The sequence below is a fragment of the Macrobrachium nipponense genome, chromosome 15 (genome assembly GCF_015104395.2).
Source record: "Macrobrachium nipponense isolate FS-2020 chromosome 15, ASM1510439v2, whole genome shotgun sequence".
NCBI classification, from domain to species: Eukaryota; Metazoa; Arthropoda; class Malacostraca; order Decapoda; family Palaemonidae; genus Macrobrachium; species Macrobrachium nipponense.
In genome coordinates this window covers 11472353-11496253 of record NC_087208.1, presented here as the reverse complement: position 1 = coordinate 11496253, position 23901 = coordinate 11472353, and the positions used below count along the sequence as shown (strand labels likewise).

General features: G+C 43.6%; 1 protein-coding gene across 1 annotated transcript in view; it reads right to left on the bottom strand.

The window, feature by feature from the left end:
• LOC135226955 (lysine-specific histone demethylase 1A-like) overlaps positions 1 to 23901 on the bottom strand; it is a gene marked incomplete in the record, with an annotated part of 193084 nt that overhangs the window by 90922 nt on the left and 78261 nt on the right. The window contains 2 exon segments of the mRNA XM_064266638.1: positions 13911 to 14001; positions 20376 to 20518. Coding sequence (XP_064122708.1) covers positions 13911 to 14001; positions 20376 to 20518 — 234 coding nt within the window.

The following is a 23901-nucleotide window of genomic DNA, read 5'->3' as shown; positions in this document are numbered from 1 at the left end:
CCGCTTTTCCACCACTGCATCTACCTGCTCTCTATCAAAGAGAGAGGCAGAACCCAGCAACGGTACATTTCTCAGTGCCAAAACAGACTCGGAACTGAGAGACCTGGATACTCGAGAGAGGGCAGTGTCGCGCCTCTTGACTACCACGTAGGCCCACAAGTTAGCAGTCTGGTGGGCCAGGTAGGTAATAGCCCTACCTCCAGACTGGCACAGTCTTCCGAAGGCCGAGTCTTCCCCTGGGGTAACGGGCCCGGAGGAAGCGGCGACCTTGGACACTGTGAACAACAACAGGTAAAACCAGGAGACTGCTTGGAAAGCCGCCATAGCGGTGGCTTCCAACATTACTGCTTCCTGTTGCGAGAGAGAAATGTTCTCTGCGGATAGGTGCTGCAGTGATAGACCCGGACAGAGTCGAACCAGGTTCGGGTCAACCTGTTTAGTCGGTAGAGGCTTGTCAGTGTACAGAAGCGCCTCTGGCGAGGTAGAGGAAGAGGAGGAAGCAGCCAATTCAAACGGTTGGATCTAAGAGAATTCTCTTGTCCCGAGACGAGATCATTCACCTGATCCAACACGCCATCAGCTAAAACTGACCACAGAAGTCCCATCGAAGCTTTGGGTTCCTTCTAGGGTCCCCAAAAGGATTCGAGATGAGAGGGACAATCTCCTGTAGTGGAGGTCATGGCTGCTTCCCCAAGATTGTTGTGCTGAAGAATCAGTGCGACAATCTTTGCAAAAGTCCTCTGTATCTCAGGGGTGTCTGAGCCCCTTGGTAAAGGCCCAAGTCCTTCCAGGGATCGGTCTTCCTGATCTACTCCTCCGTCCAGAGAAACCAAGCCAGACACCTTTGATCCATACTCTACGACTTCAGCGTATGACTGATGGGGTCCTAAGACTCCAGAGACATAGGCCGCTGTCACTGAATCCCGTGGAGAGCACTCCATGGGGTTCCTGCTATTCTCCTCACCCCTCCTGGTGTATCCCGATGAAGTAGAGGGAATAGGAGATAGGAATCAGGAGCCTTCACTCCTCCTAGCAGCACCATACAGATAATGCGGACTTCCGAGGAGAATGCGACTGCTCCCACCGCACTGCAGCAGTGCTGGTAGCAGCACTGCTGCCCGCAGAGAAGTGGCTCCCTGCCTGGCGAGAACATGCAGCCTCCTCACGACACGCCCCAGTGCTCTTCGAGGCTGAAGGCCCTTGTGAAGAGGACTCAACAGGGGACCTCCTCTGTCTCACTCCTGTTGCTTCTTCTGTAGGGAGAGGTGCAACATTCTTGGGTCCTGATGAAGAAGCAGACTTGGTCCCGACGGGGACCTGATACCGAGTTCTTGTCAGTGGATGTCCTACCTCCCTTGGTAGGTTGCACATTTGAGGAAACTTGCGAATGAGATCCCGACATGTCTCCAGTTCCTCCAGCAGCACCTTCAGAACCCAGAGCTGGATAACGAACCTTCGGCCGTGCTCCAGAGGCTCCCGAGGCCCTCGCCTTGAAGGCGACGAGGGCCAACTGCCTTCTTCCAGGAGGAGGAATGCAGACCTTCAAAGTTTCAACACAAGATTTCTTAGGGGGTGGAGAGGCGACCTTCCCCTTCTTAGGTTGAGAAACCTTCAAAGGGGGAGGAGAGAAGGCAGTCGAAGACGCCAACGACGAAGACGAGGATGAAGAAGAAGATGACATCTTCATCGATCTCTTCCTCTTCGACAACTTCTACAAGATAGAAGTGAGAGCCATTCAGGGAGCATCGGAGTGAGATGGCTTGCATACTGGGGCAGTAGCTGAGATGGAAGCAGGTCCAGGAACAGGAACGGGTCCAGGAACAGGCGCAGGTACAGGAATGGTAGCCAGTCCGGGAACTACAGCAGGTCCGGTAGTCACATGAAGGACAGGGCAACGATCTGGAGTACGCTCTGATGTGGCAGGGCCCAGCCTCAGCATGGCTGGCATTGCTGTCACTTCTGGCGACATCAAGGGAGGCAGGACCCCGGAAGGGCGGCATCGGAAAGGCAAAGGAAGGCAGCTCATGGCTGCCAACCATAGAAGCAGATATGCTCGTCGGCTGGTGCGACCAGACAGGTGTGGGGGAGCGAAGTAGCTGGGCTGGGAGGTAGTGGTGGTGGTAGCGGTAGCTACCAAGTGAGTGGCAGCGTGGTTCAGGTGAGCCAGCAGCGCTGTCACAGATGGAGAACTCATGAGGACCAGGGAAGACCATTCCTGGTCTAACCCCGGCACCTCACCTGCAGAATGAAAAGTCGGGTTAGGAGGAGGGGTCCATCCTTGATCCGAAGGAGGACCTTCGGGGCAAGGAGAGATTCCAGAAGAAGCCCCACACCGGTCTGCCGCCAAAGCTCCTTCCCCCCACACCCCCCTCCCTCATTGGAAAGGTAAGAGGAGAGAGAAGCCTCCCCCAGAGGGGTAGCAGCAAACGCAGGACAACTGCTAGGGGATAATAATGAGGCAGAAGGGTCAAGTATAGGAGTGGAAGGGAGCGAAACGCTCCCCACCAAGGATTTTGGTCTCCAGACATACCTCCTCCTTCCAGCAAACTTCTCCCATTGGACAGCAGACCACGAGCAACACTCGGTACAAGCTATGTTGCCATCACAATCAATGCCTCGGCAAGAAGCACACAATGTATGTGGATCTACTTCCACTAAGGCTCTAATTTTATTGCATTTCTTGCTGTCTACTCCCGGGCAACGCCTGTAGGAAGTAGACGGCAACAAAGGCTGGAGATCTAGGGTTCGTTGAGGGTTCATATGAAACAACTCAAACAAAACCACACAAACAGTATTCACAAACAAAAAAGGAAAAATCCCACCGGGAAAGAAGCGGTGAAAATCCAGCAAGACAGTTGGGCAGAGAGTGAAGTGATGCATGCTCACATGACGACAGCTGAGAGACCAAGTAACATTGGAGCTCAGTTACTCCAAAGACGACTAAGGGGTGTGATTAACATGCTTTTGTTTACTTGCAGTTTGTGTGTACGTTGTGTTTTTACAACTTCCTTGTGAACTTTATAGCAATGCCGAAGTTACCTAAGGTCAAGAAGGTTACTAAGCAACTAAGGCTAGCAAAATTAGCGAAGGCCAGGAGGGTGCTGAAAGAAAAACAAGAAGCATCATTATTATCGGCTACCTCATTGTCGCTTGCCACACTGTCAACATCAGCTACTGAGGGGGAGGGAGAATGTGCTAGCCCTAAGCCTTCAACTTCACAGGATGTAAGTGAGGCCTCAATTTCACTGCCAGTTGCTAATCATATAATTGAAGTGGATGATAGTGATATACCAGATTACGGTGAAAAATTTATTATTTCAAGAAGACAACTAGAAGCACTTATGGAAAAAGTGATGTGCAGAAAACGGAAATGTAGAAAGAAAGTCAGTGAACATGCAGAGAGAGACAGATGGGATTCAACTTTTAGTGTATATTGTGATGGTTGCCGTACGAACATTAGCCACCGCCCCCCAACGAGGCATGGGGAGGGAAAAGATTATCATAAATTTAGTGTAACGAATTTGCAAGAGGTTTATAATTCACTTATTACAGGTGTAGGACAAGCAAGTATCCAAAATTATTTTCTAAATTTGTCAACCTTGATGCAATTTTCACTCTACAAACAGGCCAAAAAATTTATGCTTGGGGCACTTCATCCAAAGCCTGGCATGCACTGATATAGATACATCACTCACAATTTATGACAAAGAAAGAATAAGAAGTAGGCAGAGAGCAAAAAAAAAAAAGAACCAAGAGAGGGAAACATGAAGAAGAGTACAAAGCTGGAGCATTCTAAATAAACCCTGGCAACAATGAGGGAGCTGGCAACTCCAGACACCCTTACACTAAGTGTATTAGTACACTTAGGGTAGTAATACCCCTTTTAGGGGGGGACCAGGAGCCTTGATGTAGAAATCAACAATAAAAGTACATGTAAGGTTATTATAATAATTTGATTTTTTAAGAGAAAAGCCAAAATTTACATAGCAAATCTTTGGGAGCTCTTAACTCAAAAACATACTTATTCGCATGTTGGTAGCCATTACTCGGTTATTTATTGTCCAATTTTAGAGAGAAAGATATCATTGGAAAGAGGAATAAAAATTCCATAATTCCTTGAGAGCCAATATTTTATTTCTTTTTTTACGATTTTTTTAGTCTAGACAAAAAAATGTAAAAATTCATTTTCTGGGCTCAGCTCGTGTCGCTGCGCGAAATATCCTTTAATCTATTATTTCTAGGGTAAATGTACTAACACATACCAGAGAATAAATAAAATAAAGAAAAAGGTCAGTATAACTGACTCGCTCACCCTCCAGGAGGGTGTCGGTATGAACACTAGGCGAGTGAGACCACTACCACGAGCCAAATACCAATAGAAATCTCCCACAACAAAAACCCCCCAAAACCCCCCCATGGAGGAGAGCCGACCCACCCCACGAGTGAGCAGGCTCGATACTAACTACTACTCCATCCCATGCTGCCGACTGCTGCGCCTCTAGTGGCCATCCTTTTCAGTTAGCACCTCACGAGCGGACGTGTATTTTTTTCCCTCTGTGTTTTTTGTGCCCTTTCGTTGGATTTATCTATGATGGAGCGTGCAGCTATGGCAGCAGCTAAGTTAAGTACTCAGTATTTATGGTTAGTCTGTTTTTTCCGGCCCTCGGTTAGTATTTGCCGTTTTTTAGGTATAAATACGTACTCGGGGTCGGAAGCATGGCAGCATGGTTCTGCCTCGTGGTGGGTTCGTTCTCGGTCTCCCATACCTAGAACATCCCATTCTCTTTGTACGCTCCTATATTTTTATCATCCGTTTTAACTTAGGGTACTGTCTACTTCGAGTTTGGTCCTCGCATGCATGTCTTTTACCTTATGTAGGCTTCTTCTTTCCAGAACCCTAGTCCCAGGCTCTTAGTATCGGCCTCTGACTAGCTTTGAGTGGTAGACTTTCCTTCGGGTTAGTCGTACACTCCTGGATTTTTTCTCCTACTTTATTGTTTTCTTTCTTTTATTTATTTTATTATACCATGTATTTTGTTATGGTTAGGTTAGTTGGGCGTCTGGCTTAGCCTAGGTCCTGGCTCCTTGAGCCTATGCTACCGCTCTTCAGTTCGGTTGCTTCCCCTATAGCATCTCTCTGATCAGTCGGTTTTGCCCAGTGGGTCTCTTTGCTACCGCTTTTCAGTTCAGTTGCTTCCCGATAGCATCTCTCTGATCAGTTGGTTGGTCCTAGGTTTAGTTGTCTTATTTTAGCCTTACCGTCTCGTGGTCAATACGCGATCACGAGACAGCCAGACGCCTGCCCAGTCCCCTTCCCCCTCCTCCCGCTCTTCCATAGAGTCGGGGGAGGGTGGGGCAGTCTGCCCACGCTCGCTCCTCATACCCGAGCATGCCTCCCTCTCTCCCCCCAGGCGGAGGGGCCAGGGAGACGGGACAGACCCAGACTGGACGCGACCTCTCCGGCTTCTCGGCGGTCCGGCCCGGTGGTGATGTGATGGGGGGTACTGGCCTTTCCCCCCATCCGTTGCTTCCTTGTCGCTCCGGTTCGCTCGAGCCTGAATGTCTCCTCGCTCTTCCCGATCTTGCTAGGTCTCCTTTCATGATCGGAGTCCTGGCATCTAGCGGGAATTTGTTTGTCCACCCAGTAGGGAGGTGGACCGGAACATACAGTGGGTCGATGCTAACCGTACCGTATTGCTGAGTTACTACACTCCGCTTACGCACTGGACTTGTTCCGGTTCGTTTGTGTTTTAGGTTTAAGACCCCCTCCCCTACATGTTTTTACCGGATTCTCCGGGATTATAGCCTATTCAGGCGGGGCAGGGGGGGGTTATGCTCAAATTTTTCCCGAGCTCCGGCATGCAACGGAGTTCTTCTGTCCTTTAGCCTGTAAGTGTTATTCTTTTAAGATACTCATGTGTCTTCCCACTTACAGGCCACCAACTGTGAGCATCCGGGATGCGCCGCCACACTTCAGGACCCATGTGGACACGAAGTTTGTTTGCCGTCCCATGCTCCATGCGCGACTCTGCACGGGGACATCCAGGTCTGGTACCATGAGACGTGTACCATATGTTACGATCTGGTGAGCCACTTTTAGAAGGGGTGAGTATTCCATCTCCGGTAGCTGCTGCCGCTTCTATTTAGTGCTTAAGTTTTCATCATCCACTTTAACTTAAGGCATCTAAGTTTAAGTTATATTTAAGTTTTAGTTTAAGTGATTCTTAAATCTAACCTGCGCCCTCTCTTCCAGGCGCCGGCAGTGAAAGATACCGCACTGGCAACCCTGCGGGCCTGGGTCGGCGGTTTTGGGAAGAACGCCGCCAAGGGTATGCCTTACATCTTGGAGAAGCGGTTGGCGCTGTTAATCTTCCCGGAGGCAAGGCGACAGGATACGTCGACCCAGTAGAGGCGGCCCCTACTATCGCCTTCATCCAACAACAGCTGGCTGCCTCATTAACTGATCAAGACCAGGATAATCTCCACAGACGTCGCGACTTTAGATATTAATGTAGAACCTATGGTAGGTGTAGACGACCTGTTGGTCGAGGTAAGTAGGGTGGAACCCCCAAGGGTCACCCTTGGGTGTGACTGTTTCTTCTACTCCTGCAACCTCTCCATCCTTCCAAGGGTTTACAGGTGATGAATTGTATACTCCTCCTGACGCTTCGGTTAGACCTAAGGTCAAGGGTCAAGCAGTGAAATCCTTGTCTAAGACGTCGTCGTCGTCTAAGAAGTCGACTTCGGCGTCATCCTCCTCACGTAAGTCTCCGGCTGCGAATCCCGGAGCAGACAAGTCTAAAACTTCTAGCTCCGGCTCTAAGTCCTCGAGGAGTAAATCCTCCAGAGAGAGATCTCGACACCCCGGCAGAGTCACCAGCTCCGCTACCCTTGGTTCCGATTCAGAGCCACCCCTCCACCTCCCGCAGCAGCTCCGGCCTTGGACTCCAACAACTGGCCTGTTGCAACAGGTGGGCGACCTGGTTGGGTCCCTAAAGAGTAGCATGGAGCAAATGATCTCTCGTCTGTCGGATAGGATTACCTCCCAGGACTCCATTATAGCCGACTGAGAGAAGTCCCTCTAGCCTCTCCTTCACTTTCCAATCGAGTGGAACTCAGCTTCCTCCGTATGACTCGCTACCTCCGTTCTCGATGAACAATCCATGGAGAGTAGCGTCATACGCCCCCTTCCAAGACGGTCTTATTTCCATACCGGAATTCGGAACTCGAAGGATAGAGGACTTCGAGTTCTTCCCGGTAGACCTCCAGCCCCTGTTCATAGGCTACGCTAGGCTTACAGCTTCAGCCATGGTTCGGGATGATAGGGTGCCCAAGGAGACAGTCCTCTATTCACGAGACCAGGCTCAGAGAGAATGGCTCAGATGTTTAGAGGACATGGATTGTTCCAATACAGGATACAACCTTTCAAGAGTCCCTTTACCATTTTCACAATGGATGAGAGTACCCCGCTCCCGTTCCTGACAAAGATCGCGAGGTCTACCATCCCAGCGGCCCAGAAGGGGGCACCCCATGCCTCAACTAAAGGAAGCAGATCCCACATCTCCGTTGCTCCCCTCAGCCATGGAGAATTGTGGGAGGACTTGCCAAACACCTTCTCAGCTGGCAAACTCAAACCGGACTGTGCTATGGAGCAGTTTGGTGAAAAGCTACCCATGCTCCCAGATAACCTTATTCAGGCTGAATTTGACGCAAAGTCGCGACTAGCCAGATCAATTAATTCTATGGCTATGTCCGAGGTAGCAACCATAGCTTATGGTTCAGAACGCTTTTTAAGCTCATGACCCAAAAGCACTGACTCAAACGGTACAGTCGGATATGTTTGAGTTTGCCACTGCTAGAACGAATTGTCGGAAGCATGTCCTACAAGAGGCAACCATTCGACATGAACCGAATAGGTTGCTCTCGCCTCTAACATATGGGGAGTCAGATCTCTTCCCAGAAACTATGGTGAAGGAAGTTCAGTCGGAGGCTACGAGGCTGAACCAGAGCCTTAAGGACCGTTGGGGCCTTACAGCTAAGAGGAGACAAGACCTAACACCTAAAGGTAAGGGTCGGGGGAAACCTAGGCGCTTCCATCCTTACCAGAAGAAGCAGTCACGCTTTCCTCAGCAAGTTCCAGCGGTGCCTTAGTGCAAACAGCCCAACCTTCCACCTCTAAGGCTCAATCACAGCCAATTTATGTGATATCCCCTCAACCTCAGCCCTCCACCTCTTACGCCATCTCTCCAGCTTACAATCAAGCCTTCGAGAGTCAAGCTTCACAGAAGTATGACCGCTCGGGTAAGGGAGGCAGAGGTAAGCGTTCCTTTCGTGGGAGAGGATCGGGAGGCCCCTTTAACAGGGGAAAACACTTCAGAGGAGGCCGAGGCGGTTACCAGAACCAATGAAGAACTTCAGGTAGGAGGGAGGCTGTTCCACTTTCGTCACCGGTGGAACTTCAGCGAATGGGCTCAGAGCATAGTGTCAAAAGGCCTGGGTTGGAGCTGGTTGACGAACCCACCTCCATCCAGACCTTTCCGTCAACTTCCTTCCAAGGAATTGACAGAGTACGCAGAGGACCTCCTTCAGAAAGGAGCTATAGTAAGAGTCAAGAGATTAAAATTTCAAGGTCGCTTGTTCAGCGTGCCAAAGAAAGGCTCACAAAAAAAGAAGAGTAATCTTAGACTTGTCCCGCTTAAACTTAGCCATCCGCTGCGACAAGTTCAAGATGCTCACGATCTCACAGGTGCGGACCCTATTCTTCCCCGTGGGGCCGTCACCACCTCTATCGATCTTACAGACGCTTACTATCATATCCCTATTGCAAGACACTTCCGTCCATATCTGGGTTTCAAGATAGGAGACCAGACATTCTCCTTCAAGGTAGTTCCCTTCGGACTCAACGTGGCACCAGGGTGTTCACGAAACTAGCGGAAGTGGTAGTGCAACAACTCAGATCACAAGGGATTATGGTAGTAGCGTATCTCGACGATTGGTTGATCTGGGCTCCAACAGTCGAAGAATGCAACAGAGCCACACTGAAAAGTGATTCAGTTCCTGGAATATCTAGGCTTCAAGATAAACAGGACCAAGTCAAGACTCACTCCAGAGTCAGACTTTCAGTGGCTGGCATTCAATGGAATCTATCCTCCCATACTCTGTCGATTCCATCAACCAAAAGGAAAGAAATAGCGAAGTCAGTCAAGCAATTTCTAAGTCACAAACTGGCGTCAAGGAGAGCTCAGGAGAGGATCCTGGGTTCTCTCCAGTTTGCATCAGTGACAAACGTCTTAATGAAAGCCAAACTGAAAGACCTAACCAGAATCTGGCGCTCACGAGCAAATGTCAGGTCCAGGGACAAACTATCCTCAGTCCCTCTGATTCTAAAGAATCGACTTCAGCCGTGGGCGAAAGTCAAGAATTTGTCAGTGTCAGTACCCTTCAGTTCCCTCCACCAGGGATTACCATCCACACAGACGCGTCCTTAATGCGGTTTGAGGAGGGTTTATTCCCCAGGTCCGAAAGGTTCAAGGAACTTGGTCACCTCAGTTCAGTCAGTTCCATATAAACGTACTGGAGGCAATGGCAGTGTTCTTGACTCTAAAAGGTTGCGCCCCACCAAAGTACTCCCACATAAAGCTAGTTCTGGACAGCGCAGTGGTAGTACATTGTATAAACAGAGGAGGCTCCAAGTCACGTCATCTAAATCATGTGATGGTAGCCATCTTCTCCCTGGCAGACAAGTTCAGTTGGCATCTCTCCTCCACTCACATAGCTGGAGTGAGAAAGTCATAGCAGACGCGTTTCACCCGCCATCAGAATACCCTAGAGTCGGAATGGGCTACTGGACAACAGTTCGTTCCAATGGATCCTTTTCAAAGAGTCCCAGGGCTACAGGATGGACCCTTCGCATCCCAAGCGAATCACAAGCTCCCCTGTTACGTAGCCCCCAACCTGGACCCTCTGGCCTATTGCCACGGACGCCCTCGGCTCGAGGACTGGAACAACTGGAAGAAGAATTTATGTCTTTCCTCCAGTGAATCTTCTCATGAAAGTGTTAAACAAACTCAGGACGTTCAAGGGTCAAGTGGCTCTAGTAGCCCCAGACTGGCCGAAGAGCAATTGGTATCCCTAATTCTGGAACTGGGCCTTCGTCCTCCTCGTCCGGATCCCCAATCCCAGGCTCTCCCAGTCAGTACAAACGAAGACTGTGTTCGCTTCCTCAGGGATTCTCAAAACCCTAACTTTATGGATTTCATGAAGTTTGCGGCAAAAAAGAGATGCGAATATTGACCCTCAGAATATTCTCTTTTTCTTGGAATCCGATAAAAGGGATTCAACTTTGAGACAGTATGATGCTGCTGTCAAAAAGTTAGCAATCTTCCTGAGAGAATCTGATATTAGAATCATGACAATTAATTCAGCGATATCCTTTTTCAGATCCTTATTTGAAAAAGGTTTAGCAGCTAGCACGATTACGACAAACAAGTCAGCCTTGAAAAAGATATTTCAATTTGGGTTCAACATAGATTGACGGATTCCTACTTCTCGTCTATCCCTAAGGATGTGCTAGAAGACTAGGACCGTCTGTAAGCCTACGTCAGTTTATGTTCTTAAACGATGTTCTAAAACTGGCTTCAGAAACCGATAATGACACATGCTCGTTTATAATGCTCTTAAGGAAAACCCTGTTTTTATTAAGCTTAGCTTCAGGAGCAAGAATTTCAGAACTGTCGGCTTTATCCAGAGATCCGGATCATATTCAATTCCTTCCCACAGGGGAAAGTACTACTTTCTCCGGAACGTAGCTTTTAGCAAAGAATGAAGATCCTTTGATGAGGTGGGAACCTTGGAAGGTACTACCCCTTCCACAAGATGTATCTCTTTGCCCAGTTACAACCTTACGAGCCTTTCTGTCCAGGACCTCCTCATCCTCTTCGGGTCCCCTCTTTAGAGGGAAAAAGGTGGAACTTTATCCATTAAAAGGCATCAGGCAACAAATCCTGTACTTTATTAAGCAAGCCAATCCTGACTCTTTCCCGAAAGCACATGATGTCAGGGTAGTAGCCACCTCAATTAATTATTTCCAAACACATGAACTTCGATGAGTTGAAAAAGTATACCGGATGGAAATCGCCGACAGTGTTCAAACGCCATTACCTTAAGTCCTTGGAAGCTCTGAAATTTTCAGCAGTAGCAGCGGGAAACATAGTTTCCCCTGATTCTAGTTAATTTATAGTAGAAGATTCAGTCCTCCTTTCTACCTGCTTCACCCAACAGTTCGTCTATTCCTACCGTGTTCATTTACATTCACCTGGTGTCTTAGCTGCTTTGATGATGATGTAGTGGGTGCCCCTTATTTTTTGCTAGGGACACTCACAGATGATTATGGATTTTGATCTCATGGATGTTACCCCCTTATTTTTATGCTAGGGGATACATCTCATTTATAATGATTACGGGTTTTGTATATTAAGTCATATGCATTCCTTGCATATTATCATGGCTGTTTAATTTACTCATTTTTAATTGCTGTTATATATTTTGATACATGCCTTTACACAGATACTATTTTGTTACATGTAAGCCAATTTACCTCTGTACATATGTAATTACCTTATGATAAGAAACATGTTTAGAATTAAGGGTAATTTGTTTAAGCATATTTCTATTTTGTATCACTGTGTATTTGTATCTTTTAGCAATTATACTCTTTTTTATATTTACTTTATTTTTTATTTGAGACCTATTCTGTTTTATTTTATTTCTTTTGTTACAATCTTGTGCTATTTCTCTGGTACGATTTCGCGCAGCGACACGAGCTGAGCCCAGAAAAGGATTTGACGTAAGGAAAAATCTATTTTCTGGGCGATTGGCTCGTGTCGCCAGCGAAAATCCCACCCTACCCATCCCTTCGCCCAAGATTGTCTGCTAACTTCAGGATGGCCACTAGAGGCGCAGCAGTCGGCAGCATGGGATGGAGTAGTAGTAGTACGAGCTGCTCACTCTGTGGGTCGGCTCTCCTCATGGGGGTTTTTGTTGTGAGATTTCTATTGGTATTTGGCTCGTGGTAGTGGTCTCACTCGCCCTAGTGTTCATACCGATACCCTCCTGGAGGGTGAGCGAGTCAGTTATACTGACCTTTTTCTTTATTTTATTTATTCTCTGGTATGTGTTAGTACATTTACCCTAGAAATAATAGATTAAAGGATATTTCGCTGGCGACACGAGCCAATTCGCCCAGAAAATAGATTTTTCCTTACGTCAAAATCCCTTATATAAAAAGAAAAAAATTAAAATTCTGTCCCCACAGAATTATTCTGTATATAAAGTAGTTTTTATGGTATGATTTTCAATACAACTGATGTCATATTGGTGGAGAAATCACTACCTAAAATTTAAAAAAAAATTATTTTTACTAATGACTTGAAATTTTTGTATGATGAAGGTATTATATATATCTAAAACATATATGGAAATTATGTATTTTGAATTATTAAAAAAAAAAAAAAAAAACATAGGGGGTGGTCACCTTAAGTAATTCCTACTGTAAAGGACCTACAGTTTGTATACCGTGTAGGACCAAAGATGTATAAAATCGTATGTAACCACGGTGAGAGAGAGGAGAGGAGAGTTAAAATATTACTGTATGTATGTAAAAGCAATAACAATTCACATAAAAATGGGAATTTCCCAATTTATTTAATGTAATGATAAAGTATGAAAACAATCAATTGCAATACAGAACGAAAAGTTAATTGAGCCAGTGTTCGGTGCACCGACTGAGATGGTCTAGTTGAACAATATTAACAAAATAGTAAATGAGAGAACAAAGCTTTTCACAATAAAATTTAGCATAAACGATTAACAAAATTATTTGTCATTGCGGTGATACACAGCTAACTTGAGGTAGAGGGAAGAGGCATTTATATTTTTGAGGAATAATGAATGAATGATTTCAAGTTATTGTGCGTCATGGTATTGTTGAGGAGAGAGGAGAGTAAAATCTACTATAATAATATGTACATAAAAGCAGTACCAATTCACATAAAAAATAAAATATTTTACAAAATTTTACTTCATATAACATTCTATTTCATCACTTTACACTCTTAATTCAATTTTTGAACACATTAATAATTATTAATGTGTTCAAAAGTTGAATTAAGAGTGTAAAGTGATGAAATAGAATGTTATATGAAGTAAAATTTTGTAAAATATTTTATTTTTTATGTGAATTGGTACTGCTTTTATGTACATATTATTATAGTAGATTTTACTCTCCTCTCTCCTCAACAAGGAGAGAGCAAGATTAGGAAATTTTTTAAGATTATCAAAAATAAACTAAGCACAGTAGTACCTCAGACTTCAAATTTAACCTGTTCCAGAAGGCTGTTCGAAGTACGATTTGTTCGAAATAGGAAACAAAATAAAGGGAATCGGGATAATTCATTCCAGCCAGCCCAAAAAGTCCCCCTTTTCACATTAAAAGGGGGACTTTTTGGGCTGGCTGGAATGAATTATCCCGATTACCTTTATTTCTTATGGGGATATATTTTGTTTCCTATTTCGAACAAATCGTACTTCGAACAGCCTTCTGGAACAGGTTAAATTTGAAGTCTGAGGTACTACTGTGCTTAGTTTATTTTTGATAATCTTAAAAAATTTCCTAATCTTGCTTAACTTAAAATTGTACACAACTCATCCTAGAACTGGGCATTTTAATATGCTTGCAATACTGTCTGTATCTGGTGCACAAAAACTGATATCAAGTATTTATCGTTCAACACTGAGATATAAAGAGAAAAAGAATATGACTGCAGTGCTGCTCTTGCTAATCAAATTACTAATTGATTATTGAAAACATGAAACTGCACAAATGTTCTCCACCATTATCTACATAACCTTACCTTATTTAATACATTTTTCAGTTTTTCCTGGAGTTTTACTACTGTCTTCCAGTGAGTCACTTGCTTCTCTTTAACATTTTTCTCTTGAAGGCTGTTGGAAATGTAAAAATTATATAAATTATGCATAAATTAGCTGCAAAGTTAAACATTAAAAGCAAAAAATTTTCCAGGTAGTAATCTGACATTATGCAGACTTGACATAACAATTCATAATGCCTATCTTAGTTAGCTTTTTCAGCAAGGAATGATAAAGTAACTCATAAATATGACAAATTTTTAACTATTTTTCATAATTAACAAACCTGAGGTCTTAACAATAGGATAATCTTCTAGTGCCAGCTGGAAACCAGTTAAAAAACAATCAAGGATTGTAAAGCTAGGAATCTGTGGCATCTGGCAACTCATGCGTATATGTGGTGGAAGCTGGTCACCTACTAGGCTTGGAACTGTTCGGTGACAGTTCGGTCTCTTCCAACCCAAGATATGAGAGGGGAAGCTAGAGGTGGGCAGTTAAGGGGGCCAGCCGGAATCCCTATATATGGTGGTATAGGGTGAAAAATGCAGTCATGAAAAAATTCATGGAGCTTCATATGGCAATTGAGAATACATATACGACATATTTAGTCAAAATTCCTCTTACTTTCATAGTTACAGGGTAATTAGTAAACATAACTCAATAAGCCTAAAACATTCATCCGTACAAGAAAATGCAATATTTCTTCTGTTATTGTAAATTTTGATAATTATTGTCAAAGAAATTGTGAGAAATGGCATCTGAAGAGATTCCGTGGGTCGCAGAGGGGAGTTCAACCATGATCAGTAGGAGCACAGACTTCAAGGAGACTACACGTTCGAGTTTCACCTCTGACATTCGCTTGCTTTTACATATGCTTATCTATGTTTCGGCAAGAATTTCATCATGCCAATGAGGAAAAGACAAGGAAAACATCTCGCTAACATAAAGATGAAGAAAATTCGCTCTAATATGATTACAGAATATCATAATTTATGCGATATTAGCGTCGTTAGTGAATATCATAATTTATGCGATATTAGCGTCGTTAGTGAATATCATAATACATATATGCGATATTAGCGTCGTTAGTGAAGAGAGAGAGGGAGGGTTGCATAGTAAGTAAACGCACCCGTCTTGCCTGAAGCACACGTCACACTGTCCCCCAGGCTACGATCTTTGAGCAAAGGGATCTTAATTTATGATAAATAACATAGTTTTGGTTTATTAATACCCAAAAAGGAATATGAAATTCATAATAATCATGATTTATTAACATTGTCTTTCTAAAAAGAGAGTACAACTTCGAATTTCAGCTCTTGACATTCTCTTACACTTCGAATTTCAGCTCTTGACATTCTCTTACACTTACGTTTGTTTATTTTTGTTTCGGCAAGAATTTTCATCATGCCAAACGGAAAATACTAGGAAAACATCTAGGTAACATACAGAAGAAGAAAATTCGCTGTAATAAGCCGAGTTAGTGAAGGAGAGAGAGAGAGTTGCGTAGGAAGGAGTGCCCCGTCGTGCCTGACGCAGTGCCCCAAGCTACGATATATGAGCAAAGGGATCATCATTTGTGATTAAATTATGATAAGTAAAATAGTTTTGGTTTATTAATACACAAAAAAGAAATATACATTCATAATAATCATTATTTATTAACATTGTCGTTATAAAAATACAAAGAAAACTTTGAACGGCCGTATCTCAAAACTATAGTTATTGACCTTCAAAATCTATCTTCTCACTTAGTTTTAAAGCTATGACATTGGAATTTGGTATATAACTCAGAAAGACATTATAGAACAATCAAATGAAGCCTTATTTTCCAATTTTTGTTTCGTCTTTTTTTTATAAATTTTGTTTTCCTAATTTATAGGGTTTATTTTTTTACCATAATGAAAAATTCATACCTAGCAAAAAAATGACTTTTAGAAAAAAAATCCTTTATTTGATTGGAGGTCTACATCAGGTCTATATATGATAGTAATCCCAGGTCTTAATATTAAATATCTAGGGAGGAGATAGAATTTGAAAAATGGTTATTTTCAAAAAATCGCCCTGGCGTCACAAAACCGAAGGTCAGAGGCGAAAATCATATGCGGTTTGGAGATGTCCCAAGTCACCTTATTAAGTGGTATGAATATCAAAGTCCTGTCCTTAAAGAATGGCATTAGCTGGCCGGCCCCCATAACATTAAGACCTGAGCAGGACGATCAGGCGAGGAACTCTCAAACGGTCAGGAGACACAACTCAACCCTTTCTGGGGAGAGAAAAACCTGAAAAGCTAGAGTCCAGAGTCATTCCTAAATAAAGAATTCTCTGAGTCAAAGTCTTCTGTGATTTCTGAGAACTGATCAGAATGCCTAATTCCTGTGTTAGGTAAAGTGACCTCCTCAAGTCCTCCACGCACTGCTTCTCTGACAAGGAGCGGAGCAGCCAGTTGTCTAGGTAGAGGGATACATTGATCCTGAGAAGCTGAAGCCATTTCCAAAGAGGTGCTAAGATCCAAGTGAAGACCTGTGGAAAACCTTGCCCCAAAAAATGAATTGGAGGTACTCCCTGGAGGCTGGATGAATTTGGACGTAGGAGTGTCCTGCATATCAAGGGAGACCATCCACTCGCCCTGGAGGAGAAAGGATGTGACAGAGCAACTTGTCGCCTGATCCACTATCTCCTCTACTGCCTCTTTCCACAGAAGGGATTTGACCTCTTGAGCAAGGGCCAAAAACCTCTCGGACCTTACGAGTAAGCCATCAAGGTGGTCGGTGATGACTTGGATAAGAGAGGTCTTTCCATGAAAAGAATGGAGAGGCCTCTTCTGAGCACTTAAACTACCTAAGGTTCGGTCCCTCTGCAGCTCCATTCCTCCCAAAAGAGGTACCAACTGAGGCACGAAAGACCAAATTCTCACTTGCTATAGGGAGTCTTGGCAGACAATTTCTTGATTGATTTTGAAGAGAATAGCAGATTGGAGTCAGGTCTAGACCGGAATCTTGATCTTCCCCCTTGAAATGTCTGCTGATGAGGAGAAAAAGACTTGGAGGCAACCACAGGAGCTGGCTTGGGACGTTTTGTCGGCTGTGACAGGAGATCGTGGTTAGACTTGAATGTGTCCTGCAGGAACAGATACATAACTTGCCGAGGGAAAAAAACAAAAAAGCAGACTTCTGAGTGGTGGTAGCTCCTTTTGTTGCAAAAGAGCACCCCAGTTCTTGCTTCTTGAGAATCCTCATAGAAAAAAGCAATGCTAACTCTGTAGAGCCATCCCAAACTGCCTTGTCTGCACACGAAGCATGCCTAACCAGTAGGAAGAGAAGTCTTCTACAAGGTTTGGGCACTCTTCTATCTACCTGGCTAAAGCTCAGCTTCTATTGTCCAGTCTAGAAAACTGAAAATTTCTTGACAATATTCCTCACAAGATGATCGAGCTCCAGGGAGGAAAACATAATCTTGGCAGAGGAGAAGGCAGCACGTCGTGTAGCATCAACCAAGCCGGAGAAATCCTTTTGAGAGGAGGCAAAAATTCCCAAGGAAGGAGCCTCTCCAGTGGCATAGAATTGATACTTCTTCAATAGCTTAAAAGGAGGGAAAGCATGGGTCACTTTGCCTTGATTTCTCTTGGAAGACAAACACTCCTCTACCTCCCGCAGGGATCTCTTCGAGGAAGATGAGAGGACTAACTTGGGAAGACAGGCTGAGTCATTAGGCTGCTTTCTCATGAGGAAGGTAGAAGCAGGTGAAACCAGAGGAGCAGGCTCAAAGAGGTCAAGGCAATTAGCCAAAAAGAATCTAAAGAGGCTCAAATAGGCCAAAGAGGGAGCTGTACCATGCTCTGGTTCTTCCTCATCTAAAGAGATAGGGGACAAGGACAACAAGGGTTCCTCCCTCTTGGAGACTGCAGACTTCTGTAGGAAACCCATAAGGTCCTCAAGATGGCCACAAATTGGAGATAAGAAAGGGTCCTCTTGTGTTGACTGTTGATGAAGAGACCGTGGCACCGGGCGCTCGACAGTTGGTGCTGAGCAAGCTGAAGGAGGCACCAAGCGCACTGTTGCAGGAGGATATAAGTGCCTGGACGGAGATGGGTGCTCACCAGGAAGAGACCAACACCAGGCGTTCGTCAAGAGAATCCATACTGTCCCAGGCTGACTGGCAAGAACGCACTGAGGAGACATCAGGAGGCAAAACAGCAAAGCTGCAGGAGGGTTGGGGACTAAGGTTGGTATCCTTATACCTCCTCACAGATGGAGGAGAGCTGTCTGCAACAGCTCAGTGCCTCTTCAGACGTTGCAAGGCAGTCGATTGGTGCCAGTGTCAGGAGAAGAGCCATCTGAGTCTGTTGACACAGGAGCACTAAATGGGATCCCTTTCCAGTGGTGCTCTGTCTCAGTCTCGGAATGCTCAACAGGCTTGACGAAGAAGGTGACTGCCCATAGGTAAACCCCACCAGCCTCCCTTGCACTTCTGGTATGTCTTCTCCCAAGTGTGGGTGACCAAGACAGTGACCTTGTCTAGGAGAACTAGTGGGATGGACAGCCACCACCTCAACACATAGCAATGTCACTTTGCACTGCACTTACTCTAGCACTGGAAGCTTTCTCTACAAAAACCTTAAAAGAAAGACCTAACTCCATCCCAGTGTTCACAAAAAAATAACACTTCTTATCGGACCTAGACTTGAGACTGGCAATGGTGTTGAGATTAGGAGCACAGAAAGCTGGTAAAGGAGTAAGTGATAAGGGAGTTGGAGGGCTCAGAACAAGAGACATAGTAGGAATAAAAGGGGAAGAAATAGTGTTATCCTCAGCCACTGAAGGCAAAGGAATTGCCTCTAAACTAGCCCTATTTCAAGCTCTAAGGGTTACCTTCCTCTTCCTATCTCCACACATTTTTCAGAATGAGAGAAACATTTTCCATTGCTGGTCTCCGTTACATTCCTGCCCCCTTCATTTAACACACTTTGTGTAAGAGTCATAATTAAGTGTAACTAGCCTAGTCTTACATCCCTCGGTACAATACCAAATACCAGAAGAACTAGAATCGGACATACTGAGGAATTTTGTAATAAAGTTAACCAAAGCTAGCAACAATAAAATGAAAAGTCACAAAAAAACTGAATACTTCACCAAGAACAGGACCAAATGTCCAAAAAATGATTGACAGGACTGCACAAAAAAACCACCGATATTAGTTGGTAGCCGGCAGAAAATGAATTAAAGATCTCTGTTGAGTTGTATTGGGTGGTTCTTTGTTACCTACACAAGTGATGGTACCTCCACCGCAAGATTTTAATTTTGGATTGCCATGATAGGAAGCTTGTAGCTATATAACTGCTTGATAATTCACATAAATAAAAATACTGGTTGGTCAACCTTCCTCATATAATATCCCAAGGAGTGGCAAAAAATAATAACGAGAATTACGGAGACGTTTCTTTTTTAAATACCCTTCAAATATCTTGTCCAGAATAAGGGTCAAGAGTATGTAAGACTGGGCATAAATTAATGTTATTTTCCTTTGACAGCTGTATTAACATAGACTTTAAGAAATGACAGGAAACAATATTACTGTACTATTACAATTTTTTATCATAATGATTTTCAAAAACCAAAACATCTAATATTATTGAATTAATGTTAAATAGCACTTTGTTGGACAAGAAAACAGAAAGACAGCACGGCACAGTAGCATAGTCTAGCAATCCAATCTCAACTTCTCACCTTGCATGAAACACACTGGCTCCCAACTTTAACAAATATAAACCTACAAGTTAAAAATTTTAAAGATCCAAAACTTCTCACTGGGACTTAAACTTGCCCCTGACTTTAGTTATTCCATGGTGACCGAATTAACTTTCAGGGAAAAAATGTGGGAGCGAAACCATGGAGGTTCTTTACCCAGCAGAGATCAAGTGAGTGATGGGAAATATAACTGACATACACCCTGTTGCCACATCAGGGTGTAAAGGATAAAGGAAGAACCTTAGACAGTTGCTGTAGACAAAGATAGAGCCCTCTTCTCTTGAGTCCCTTATATTCTATCATTGTGTCAACATGCACTATTCTGGTTGTAACCATCCAAAAAATATTAGCTGAAATGTCTTATGGAGCCCAGGGGGGACCATGAGTGTAAATCATTTGAGGATGAACAGCAGCTGTGCTATAAAAAAACACAAGTAGCCATGAATACGATTACAGAGGTGGTTACAAGACGCAAAAAAGCAAGCGTGTTTCCTGCCTAGAGGCCAGGATCCGTTAGAGCACATGCACAGTGGGGTACATCCAGTCAGCAGACATTCTTCTTTTCATTTGGGAATGATGTGTTTTAGGATTCTTGAAGATCATGAACATGGGCTAATATAAATGAATGGTTTGTTGTCAAACAGAAATAGCTTTATCATACCTAAGTAATCTTTCTTTAAAACTAAGATTAACACTGATGCTTACTTAATAACCCATTCTAAGCCTTCTCCAAGGCTAATTGGACGATTATCTATGTAGTTGAAGTCTAACTGATGAGATAAGAAACTTGTGGCTTCTAGAAGACGATTAAACTCACGTTCAACCATTTCATCTTTGTCCTTGAGAACCTGCAAATAAAAAAAATAAGCTCTAGATCATTCATACTGAAAATAAAGGACTAGATGATATGATTATCAAGTATGACATCCATAAAAATCACAGGACCCATACCCTATAAGTCAAGTAATGGTAACCCCAAACAGCAATCAACATCAACATAGAAGTGAAAAACAAGTGGACTAGTTATTAACCACATTCCTTAAACAGCAAAATACATATTAGGTAACTTTTGTTCCACAGAATAATGGCTTGGATAAACAAGCATATTACAAATTTCTGGAGTATATCTTACCTCAGTTTAAGCCTGATACATTTGCCATAAATCATAAAAGCAACAAAGCAACAAATTGAATATGGCACATATGGATACTTTATTACGTCAAAATTTATAGAAGCGACATAAACTATTATTCTGCTAGGCAAATTGATGACATCCAAGTATATTTTACATTGTTCTGAATGTACTACTTTTTATCATACATGGTTCAAATAGTAATTACTGTCACATCATTGGATAAGGAGTCTGTCATACTTTTTACATTTTTGTTAACAGAACTTGTTAATCTCATTTCTCACACTTATTGTGAATTACAAAAAACATTTTCATAGTGGCTAAGTTTACTCTTTTCAATGCTTTTCTATAATTAAGTATTTTGAAACGTATCATGACAAAGTTCAGCGCTTTAGTTTCACAATGTGATAATATTCATTAACAGTATGAAGTTTAATGTTACAATAGAGCAATCAAAGAAAATTAAAAAAAAATTTTCAGGAGAGCATTCTGGTACAGATAAATTTTGGCCCCATACATCTTCTATGGTTTAATAAAAAAATTACCTTACTTTACAATCTCTGATTGCTTTTTAACCGATTACCAGCTGGTGCTAGAAGATTACCCTATTGTTGAGACCAAAGGTTTGTTCCACATATGAACAAATGGCAAATTTTTAAATAATTTGTATTTTTCAAAGCTAACAAACCTGAGGTCTTAATAAGATAATCTTCTAGCGTCAGCTGGAAACCAGTTAAAAAACAATCAAAGATTGTAAAGCAAGGAATCTGGCAGCGCATGCAGCTACTAGGTGGATGCTGGTCACCAACTGGGCTCAGAACCTTGTGACGCACCCGTCTTTCTTTAACCACCTTGGAGAGTTGACTTTCACTTTGCTCTCTTCCCCCTCCAAGCCAGTTTTTTTTTTTACTTAAGCTTGTGGTTTGATTCATATTTATCCAGCCCAGAAGTCCCGTGGACATCAATGTTTTTAGACGGCCTTCCATGATGTTGACCTTCCTTTGGGACAGATGCAAATTGCAGTAGGTGTGCCTCATGCCTTTTCAACTCTGCTTCGTCATCGGCTGTGTTATGTGTATTGCTGATCCGTCTGCCAAGGGGATATTGCCCTTTCAGGGAGAGAGGGACCAGCTACCTTTTGTTCTTTAGATTTTAGATTGGTTATATTGAAGACATTTTGAAAACATCTGTATCATGATATTAATGTTTATGCATCTTTGATTTTATCTAGTTACACATTTTCTGGGAATGTGGTATTGGGTAACGTTTTAGTCTTTCAGAATTTGTGTTTTGGGATGTTTGAGACGTTAGGGGCTCATGTTGCAGATAAGGTTTTTATGCTAGGATTCAGCTGTCTAGCATAGAAGAACATTCCTACACTTCTTCAACACGAATTTTAATGATGTATGATTGCATTCTTCCCGACATTTTGATAAGGGAGGAACATGGGTCATACGGCTTTCTTCCTTCCTTCCCTTTATCCTTACAAATGAGTCTTTTTGCTCTCACAGTATATAAACATTCTTTCCTGAGGGAGAGAGCTCCTTTTGACTGCATAGTTCTACAGTGCTGCATTCTAGTGAGGGGGCAATCTCTCTTCCACTTCTTTCGGCGATGGATTTTCTTGGTAAATTCTTCGGTATTCCTCATGCGTACTTGTCCTGAGGAGGCCCTCCAGTTGCTGTAGGAGACAAAAGAAGACTTTTTCACCATCTTCGTCGTCACTGAGACCTTTGACTTGGTCTACCAGTCTGAATGGCATGACGTCATTCTCAGTACTTCTCCACCTGAGATGTCACTCCCAGTCTCGTCCATGATGTTCCAGTCTGTGTTGATCTGCTGTTGCATCAGAGTTCTCAGGCTGGTTCATCCTCTTCTCCGCCTGTTTGAGTTCATTGCATGATGAGACGGCTCTGATTTAGGGGGCGAAGGTGATCACGGCCACGTGTTTCGTCGCACATCCATGAACTTGATGTAGTTCCTACTGTCACCATTCATCTTCCAGAGTCAGGGTTGAGAGAATTAGGCAAAGAGTGATCTTCTCCCTGACGTTCTCACTTGGATCGTTCTACATATCACGGCTGTGTTCGTCATTCATCTCATGTCCATGTACATGATGCAGGTCCGTCCTATTCTTGCAGTTCATCTTCCAGAGTCAGGTTGAGAGACTTCTAGCTAGGAGTGACCTTCTTCCTGATGTTCTCACTTGCACTGTTTTATACATCAATCAAGACCATGTACATGATTGAGATACTACTTTCTTCATGCTTCTTCCAGAGTGAAGGGTCGAGACTTCTAGGAAAGGGTGATCTTCTCCCTGATGTTCACTTATAGATCGTTCTACATCACACGAACGTTTACATGTGTCACCACTCCTCCATGTATGTGGATCATCGCATGACCATGAGCTTGACCCATTGCATGTCCATGTACGTGATTCATCACACACAGAAGTGTGATTCGTCCCACATCCATATAGTACATGATTCATCCCACACTCATGTATGCAGCCCAAGTTTGCACCCCACTCTGCCAATGTGGAATCAGAGGAGTTTATTTCTGGTGATTAGAAATTAATTTCTCAATATCATATGGTTTGGATCCCATAATAAGCTGTAGGTCAAGTTACTAAGTAACCAACTGGTTCCTAGCCACATAAAAATATCTAATCCTTCGGGCCAGCCCTATGAGAGCTCAGCTCAGTAGTCTGGTTAAAATAAGACATACGTAACTTTTTCATGTATGTGGTTCATCACACGTCCATGTACGTGGTTAGTCACACAGCCACATTCCAGCGTCTTCCTTCTCAAGGTGAATTCAGGGTATTATTCCATTATTCAAGAGTGTAGTTCTTCTGGTGGAAGAGATGATGACCTACCCAACAGTAATTCGGAACATCTGAGCAAATGCCAGTCAATGGATTCATTCAATCAAGCCATCCGGCCTTCATTGGGATTCAGACCTACTCTCTGGTTAGGTACTTGAGGCTAGACCAGGAAGGCTTCAAGGTGAAGGAAGATAAGGAACTGTTGGCCTTTCTGATTTAGCCTAGCCTAAGTGATTGAGTTCTTAACCTAGCAAGTAGTTTAGTTGAGTTCT